The sequence below is a fragment of the Cheilinus undulatus genome, linkage group 20 (assembly GCF_018320785.1).
Source record: "Cheilinus undulatus linkage group 20, ASM1832078v1, whole genome shotgun sequence".
NCBI classification, from domain to species: domain Eukaryota; kingdom Metazoa; phylum Chordata; class Actinopteri; order Labriformes; family Labridae; genus Cheilinus; species Cheilinus undulatus.
In genome coordinates, this window is record NC_054884.1 from 40516821 (window position 1) to 40525967 (window position 9147).

General features: G+C 37.8%; 1 protein-coding gene across 1 annotated transcript; it reads right to left on the reverse strand.

Moving 5' to 3' along the window:
- Window positions 1-3218: 3218 nt before the first annotated feature.
- LOC121528837 (transmembrane protein 100-like) lies at window positions 3219-7263 on the reverse strand. The gene is made up of 2 exons (XM_041816463.1): window positions 7177-7263; window positions 3219-4254 (listed from the first exon to the last, which is right to left on the reverse strand). Exon 2 carries the CDS (start codon window positions 4209-4211, stop codon window positions 3741-3743), a length of 471 nt encoding a protein of 156 aa, XP_041672397.1. The 5' UTR covers window positions 4212-4254; window positions 7177-7263; the 3' UTR covers window positions 3219-3740.
- Window positions 7264-9147: the final 1884 nt, after the last annotated feature.

Consider the following 9147-nt stretch of genomic DNA (forward strand, 5'->3'; position numbering starts at 1 on the left):
TCAACCAATCATTTAACTAACCGACCAATTAGTCCACCAATCAACCAATCATTTAACTAACCGACCAATTAGTCCACCAATCAACCAATCATTTAACTAACCGACCAATTAGTCCACCAATCAACCAATCATTTAACTAACCGACCAATTAGTCCACCAATCAACCAATCATTTAACTAACCGACCAATTAGTCCACCAATCAACCAGTCATTTAACTAACCGACCAATTAGTCCACCAATCAACCAATCATTTAACTAACTGACTAATTAGTCCACCAATCAACCAATCATTTAACTAACTGACCAATTAGTCCACCAATCAACCAATTGAACCAATAGGCCGATCAACACATAAACAAACCAATCAACCGACCAATCAACCAATAGATCTGTTGTTAAACCAATACAACAATACCATACCTGTTACACAGTCAACCAAGCAGTCAACTAACTAACCAATCAGTCCCCTTGTAAACCATTTTACCAAGCAACCAATCAAATAAGCCAAACAAGAAAACTCCCCAGTTAACTCATCAATCAATAAACCAACCAATCAGCAAATAATCAAACAAATCAACCAAATTTAGCTAATAAATCAATCTGTCTATGGTTTATCGAGCTCACCTGACCAACCAGACAAACAGTCAATTAGAAAACTCGATTAATCAACCAATCAAGTTATATGCATTTAAAATTGAGGCTTTTATTTTGAAATCATTCTGATTAAGTTTGAAATCTCCACTTGGAACAGTGTCCAAAGTTTTAGATGTAGAGATTGTAGATGAATGAAGGAAGTTAGAGCTAGTGCTAATATTAGCGGTATTTCTTAGCCTCCACTCTTCTTCTTCAGCTCTTCGTCTTTTTAACAAATGTGGACACTTTGATTAAAAAAAGAATAATGGTGGCAGCATAAATACACCAGTAGAGGTCAAACTACATCCACGCCTTAGATACGGTCTACACTCCCAACATGAGCTCAAAATTAAAAACATGTTTTTATTTCATCATGATCATGGATTTTTTATAGACTTCAGAACGGGCGTTTTCCTGAACATTTCCTCTAAAGGGACTAAAAGTGTCTGAATCATGGAGAAACTTCCAGATCACTGAGACCAGCAGGCTTCATCATAAAAACTATTAACAGTAAAGTACCTTATTTAATGAGTTTTTAGCTTATTAGCAGCATTAAAACTACTGTACATCATCATTCATGGAGTCATATATGAAGGAGTTGTTAAAAAATATGGAGCTACAAGCGAGTAAAACGGTTAAAATACACCCAAGAACCAAAAATACTTCCATTATTTTAAATGACCTCAGAATTTCAGAATAAATGAATCTGGTGATAGAGCTCATGAGAGAGTTACTAGCAGATGATGATATAAAAATAATGATAATAAAATAGCATGTTTTACAGATCGCTTTAGTTCCCACTCTATTTTATAAATGTGCATAAAAGCAGATTTATCCCACTATTACTTTCTGACGTGACCTCCCATGTCTAACAAAGATGGTTACACTTACTGAAAATGTAAGACTACAGATAATTCTTCAGTCGCTTTTTACTCCAGAACTGCAGTTAGTAAAATAAAATAAAATTTAAAAAAACGAGAGAGCAGCTTCATCATCTTAGACCGTGTTAAGGTAACCCTTTTTTTGTTTGTTTGGCTGTCTACACAAAAATTACACCGACATTCTGTCATATCAATGCTTTGTTTAAAAAGTTTGTTTGAGGATTGAAGTCACAAATCCCTACAACTTAATGCAAAACATTTCCTAAAATCAGCGTCTCGGACCGATGCTTTTCTTGCATCAAACATCCAGTCAGAGTTACGGACAAGTACTGAGACAATCCTATCAAAAAGTGAAATGTTCAAAGATTTGTCCAACCAGAAGTCTAGTCCATGAAGTACGGAGGCCCTGAGGGTCAAGAGCACAAATATGTCATGATTGTTAAAAAAAAAAAAAAAGAAAAAAAAAGTCGCACCAGACGGCCAAAACATTTCATTAAATGCAAAAATATTTCTGGAAACGCAAAAATAATTTCATTTACAGTGAAAAAAATCTGCATAATTGTTTTCAGACAGTAGAAGATTTTGCAAAGGGAAAATATTTCAAAGCTGATTAAATCTTCATCTTAAAAAGGTGAGATAATTTTGTAAGAAAGTGGAATTTGCATCAGAAAAGGTACATTTTTGTGGGGAGATGTTTATCTTAAAAGTTAACACAAGTTTACAATTGGTTAATCGTTTTTCACAAAAACAATATTTTTACTATAAGTACAAACAATTATTTTGCAAGCAATGAAAAAGTAAAATAAAATGTTAATAATCAAAAATAAAGGGAAAATTTGTTCCAGAGAGAAATTCATTTGTTTTTCTTTAAGATATTTCTTAAAAAGAAAAGTTGGTAAATTTTTCACAAAAAGACCTTCTTTCCCAAAAAATAAAACATTTTGTTCAAAATGAAATATTTAAAAAAAAAAAAAATGCAAACAATGTTTGAAAAATGAGAAATATTTTTCACAAAAGCTGGATTTATTTTTTTAATCAATAAAATGATTTCAAAAAATATTAACATTTGTACAAAAATTAGACCAAATTATATATATATATATATATATATTTTTTTATTTTTTTTTTTTTATTTATTTATTTATTTTTTTTTAAATCACAAATGGTGAAATAGTTTTGGAATATTACGGGATTTGTTTCACAAAAGTTAACATATTTGTGGGAAAAGATCACTTTTTTGTTTATTTATATTTTTTTTTGAAGAATACATTTTCCCCAAAAGGTTAAATAATTTTTACAAAACAGGATTTTTACATTGAATAGAACATTTTTGGCTTCAAACTTTTTGTTGTAAAATGTTTTTTTTTTCTTTCAAAGAGGACACATTTTCAGGGAAATCTTTATTTTTAGAACAAAGATACATTTTGCCAAAAAAATAAACATTGTATGCCAAAAAAATGAAGACGGAGAAAAAGAGTTTTTGCATACAGTGTTAAATATTTGAAGGGTAAAGCCAAATATTCTAAAAAAAAAAAAAAAAAAAAAAAAAAGTATTTAAGGAAAGATTCGATTTTCAAATATTTTGAGTGAAATTAAATACTTTTGATAATTTTTGAAAACAACAAAATTATTTTTTATAAGAGACATTTTGTTTCTTTTGCAACTGATTTTTGTTTTCAGGGAGTTTTTTTTGCTACATTTTATATTTTTTGCTACATATTAAATTTATTTAAGGTTTGATAGTTTGGGGAAAAAGTAAAACTTTTAATTGAAAAAATATATATATTATTTTTGCATTATTTTTTGCAGAAGTTAAAATATATTTTCCACTTAATGAAATGTTCTGGGTTTTCTTGAATATTTTTGCATTTAGTGAATATTTTTTTAGTGTCTCTGTTGAAATGTTTTTGCTCTCAGGTCTCTCTGGGCATCGTACTGGAGATAAAAACAGAAAAGTGAGAAGCTGAAACCAGAATATGTTTCGTCATTTAGGCTCCATAACTGATGAACTGATAGCTGTGACTGAAAATCCATCAATAAAGTCTCAGTCTGGGTTCTACAGTTTTATGGACCAGCATTCAGCCCTCGTCTTTGTCCAGGTTTTTAAATTTGGAGTCCAGAGTCTCCTGATAACGTCCCACAGGCTGCTAAATGTCCAAAATGTCCCAAAGTTCAGGTTTGCTCCGCCCATCACGGCTTGGTTTGTTAAGGAAGAAGAATGACGCTCAGGCAATGCAGTACCCCTGGCTCGCCATGAGGGCAGTCTGACTCTCCCTCCGCTTGTCCTTCTTCTTCCTCAGGCGGAGCCTCCAGCAGAGGGCGCTGGAGCCCAGCAGACCCAGTCCGGCAGACAACAGCACCAGCCCCAGCACCGAGATGGTCGACCCGTGAGAGTTAAACGTGTATGCCACCACTGTGACCACGATCCCAGCGATGAGGACCACCACGCCAAACGGCACGGTGCAGCGGTAGCAGGATATCTCGGCGCCACCGGTCGCGGCCATCAGCTGGACCTCATTCACGTGTGGGACACGTGTGACGACCACGCCCGGGTCCTTCTTGGGTTTCTCTCGGCTCAGCTTCTCAGAGGAGAGCGACGTCGGCATCCTCACGGCGTTCCTGGGGATCCTGGGCCCGCCTTTGCTGTGGAGTTCATCTGGAGTGATGATCTTACTGGCGAGGAAGAGGTGGGCCATGTTGATACTGATGACAGGGATCAGCCAATCACAGAGCAGCTAGCTGAAAAAAGATATATGACAGACAGTTTTACCATGTTGCAGTAAAACAGACAACATTGAAATGATTTGTTGTATTTATTTATTTTGATTAAAAAATGTTCACACTAAAATTTTAGAATATTTACATTTATTACATTTTGAAATTGAGGATAAAATCCAGACATTCAGCCAAAAAAATCAGATAAAAATGTGTCAGAGTTTGATTGACCAGCCGGCTCCACTGATAGTGAAGAATCGTACAATCATACCTACCAGGCAGAACCACTGAACACTACGCTGAGCTACAGCACTGGACAGTTTACTCTCCATCCCAAAAAACATATTTACCTCACCGAACAACCACAGAAAAAACAGAAATTACTCTAAAATTCTGAGACAACCCTGCCAGAACTGAGCTTCAGTGATGTTTGCATACAGTGCCTTTAAAAGTATTCACCCCCCCAGATGTTTCAACCTTTATTTTATAAGCCAATCATGGTAATGTCAATTAGATACAAATTCATTCATTCATTCATTCTACCCTCTACCTTTACAAGCCTTCTAGGGCTGGCTGCTGAGAAGCGTCCCCACAGCACGATGCCGCTGAGAAGCGTCCCCACAGCACGATGCCGCTGAGAAGCGTCCCCACTGCACGATGCCGCTGAGAAGCGTCCCTACAGCATGATGCTGCCACCACCGTGCTGCACGGTGGGGTTGGTGTGTTTGTGGTGATGTCAGTGTTTGGTCTCCATTCTGGTCTCATCAGACCAAAGAACTTACTTCCTCTTGACCATGGAGTCTCCCACAGTCCTTCTGGTGAACTCTAGTCCAGATTGAATCTGAGTTTTCTTCAACAGTGTCTTTCTCGTTGCCACTCTCCCATAAAGCTCTGACTGCTGAAGAACCCACACGTGACATATTCCTTCATTTCTTCATGATGGATTTAACTGAACTCTGGGGGATGTTCAGAGACTTGGAAATGTTTTTGTCTGCCTCCCCTGACTTAGACTTTTCATTAACCTTTTCTCTTAGTGTTCTTTTGTCTTCATGATGTAATGGTAGCCAGGAATACCGATGAACCAGATTTTTAATCTGGCTGACATTTCTTTGTAGAAATCTGTTTTCACTTTGACATTAAAGAGGATTTTTGTAACTTTTTTGTCAAAACAGCCCAGTTAAAAAGGGTTAAACATTGTAGGGGGTGAATACTTCTTCATGTACTGTAAAAAAAAAAATTCTTTATGTTGCAGATCACATCAGTCTGGCGGTCTTTAATGAGTGCCAGTACATGCTGCACCTCACAATCAATCCAGTCCAGATGAAGACACACAAGATCGCCTCTATATGCAGTCTGAGCTGCGTTTTGAATATTGCAGCATGCCATATTAGATTAAATCTAATTTGCGATTAATTGCCCAGCCCTAATCCATTCTAAAGTTAAGCTGTGATAATCAGATTTTATATTTTTGAAAAAATATACATTTAAGTATATAAATGGGGTACAAGTGGCAAAAAGTAGCAAAATGGCCTGATGTAATAAACAGGGCTAAACATCAACGAAAATGTAGAAAAAAAAGAATAGATGTAGGAAAAACTGGCAAAAGGAATGGAAACAGTAGTGAAAAGGGTTCAAAAGAGGAAAATGGGATTAAAAATTTGTACAAAAAAATACAACAAGGGGGAGAAATGGGTGGAAAATGTTGAAAAGCAGTTAAAAAGTGTCAAAAATGGGTTAAAATAGCCAGATGAACCGGTAAAAACAGGTTAAAAAGTGGTAAGAAATGAGTTTATATTAGAAAAGAAGAGCTAAAAGTAGCATACAGTCACAGAATTTTTATTTTTAGTTGGGTTACAGAACTGCAAAAAGGGGAAAAAGGTTGGAAAATGTTGAAAAGCAGGTAAAAAGTGGCAAAAAGTTGTAAACTGAGCAGATGAAGTTGGAAAATTGGGTTCAAATGTGGTAAAAATGAATGAAAAGGAAGAGTAGAAAAAAATGACATAAATGGGCAGGAAAAGTGATGAAAATGGGTTGAAAAGGCCACATTCTATGAATCCAGCACACATGCATTGATGTCTTTAGGGGAGCACCCATTCACTTTCTTTTTGTGTTGGACAAAAACTGAAAATGACTTTAGTTGTTAAATCTAATTGATTTTGACCAATGCTGCATAAATATAAAGGACATTTTATAGTTAGTGTTTTCCCCCCCCTAATTTTTCTATCTGGATAACTGGGTTGGGTCCTTATGGGTTATGAATGTAATTAATTGCAAAGAGCTACGAAAATGTGCCGTTTTACTGTGGTGTGAAAAATGTTATCACAGCCTGATTTGAAGCTTTGCTTGCACTTCGTTCCTCCTCTCCCTGGCTTTGTTGATCCCTTCTTCACCTTGCCATCTCGGGGAGCACAGCATCTCTCTAACGCATGACCAGTGTTTCCTCTTTGCTTTGAATTTTTGTGCATGTGTGTGGCTCAGTCGTCTGCTATGTAAGGCACAATAAGAGGCTGGTTTGTAGGTCTGTGTTCATTTCTTTTGGCTGCATTTTCAGAAACTTGGTTGCAGACTTTTTCCGACAAGGACAAGAAAGCTGCACCATACTCTGCCAAACATCAAATCTTTGGTTCATTATGGTAAAAATTTGCAAAAAAGAAAAAATACAAACATATGTCACTTTACTGAATGCTGTAAACATTCATTTGTAATTCAAATCTTCTTACATTTCGTTGAAAGCGCAGACTAAGCAGCATTTTCAACATCCAGGGTCTATTTGGTAAAGAAGCTTCATTCCCATCCAAGCATATCAAACAGGTCAGAGACATGCAGGTAACCCTCTGCTTTTTACTCTAATGACCTGGTTTCTCTAAAGGAGTCTTAGGCTATAAAGATGCAGCCAATCAGCTGCTTCACTTCCTGTAAAAAGAAAATAAGAATAAAAAGACTTACTGCAGAGCGGTGCAGCTCTCCATTCCCCCTCTGCTCTGTCTTCACTAATGTGTGGGTGCGTGTTGAGACTCTACAGGTCGTCTCTCTGCATCGTGAGGGAATAAATGGGGGAATATGGCTATCAATAGAAAAAACAGGGGGGACTGCCCTCCCCTGTCTCCCCTCCTCCCCCGTCCCTACCTCCTCCTCCTCCTCCTCCTGGACCAACAAGAAAAGTTTTAACTCTTTCCTTCCTTCAGCTGCTGCTCTGACACACTTTCTGTTGAGGCTCTGGCTTCATTTAAACTAATGTCAGAGAAAAACACATTTATGCGATCAAATATAAGAGCATAGACGCATCCTGAAGGCATGCAAGATGTGCAGAAAGTTCTCAAAGATATCGTTGCATTTTGATGCAGCTTCTTGCATCGATGGCTTTACTAAAACTTTTACTTCCATCTGAACTAGATCTAGAGCTGAAGGAGGCAGTCTGGGTCATATTTTTCTCCCAGAATCCCTTGCAGCCCCTGGGGAAGCCTCCACCCTTCAGACCTGCAGACATGAACATCTGGGAGGAATCAGCTGAGAGAAACAGCTGAGTTTATTTCTCAGCTCTGCTTTCACATCTACGGTGGTCCACAGAGGAGACGGCAAGAAAATAATCATCATCAAGAGTGTGTGATTCAACAGAACTCTCTTTATTAAATTTACTGCAGTTTACCAACGACAAGCGTGTGTTCTACTGTAGCAGCCGCCTCCACTGTTACTGCTCGTTGAGACTACAGTAAAAAAATCAGCGAAAATGTTGCCTATATTATTTATCTGTGCAATCTTAGACAGCCCAGATACAGCGCAGATAAAAAGTATTCACCCCCTTGGATGATTAAACCTTTAACTGATTTTTAAACTTAATCATGGTCAATATAATTTGGCTATTTGACAAAAGAAAGGGGCAAAAACCTTCTTCAGTGTCAGAGTGAAAACAGATTTCTACAGAGTTATTTCAATTTGAGAAAAATCAGAAGAAAGTTCTTTGGTCTGATGAGACCAGAATGGAGCTTTTAGACCATCAGACAAGCAGCAAACACTGACATCACCACAAACACACCACCCCCCCTGTGGAGCACGCTGGTGGCAGCATCATGCTGTGAGGATGCTTCTCAGCAGCATCATGCTGTGAGGATGCTTCTCAGCAGCATCATGCTGTGAGGATGCTTCTCAGCAGCATCATGCTGTGAGGATGCTTCTCAGCAGCATCATGCTGTGAGGACGCTTCTCAGCAGCATCGAGCTGTGGGGATGCTTTTCTGCAGCATCGTGCCATGGGGGCACTTCTCAGCAGCCCTGGAAAGCTTGTAAAGGTTTCACTTTGACATTAAAGAGGGTTTTGTATTTTTTCTAAATTCTATTGACCATAATGGATTTTTAAAATCAACCAAGCATACATGGGTGGATTTTTATGGCCACTGTACCCACCAGGTGGTAGTTCTTCATTTGTCATTGATTCACAGTTTTGTTTTCTTCTCTGTAAATAGGTTTGACAGCTCTTGACTCATTTTTTAGGCTTTTGGATGGTGTGAAACAACAAAAATGCAAAGTCATCTTTTCCATCCCACTCCAAGCCAAAGAAAATGACGAGCGTGTGAGATTATACAGCTAGAATGAGTGTGAACACACCTGTAAGACAGGAAGGAAGAGCACAAAGACAGAGCTGTGCTCGGCTGGAGCCGCTAACCTCGTCCACCTCCACATCTCCACAGCTAACATCACTCAGGCTTTAAACAGAGACTGAAAACATCTGCTGTGAAGAGGAAACAGGGAGGAACTCTCCGGAGAGACAGGTCCAAAGAAAATAACTCACATCATGTGTTACCCAGAAATGGATGCAGGAAGGAAGTGATTTAGCAGAATCCCTCCATGGGAAGGAAAATCCATCAATGCATTCATTAAACATTTCAGTTTGGATTCATGGCTTTGTAGAGACTTCAACGAT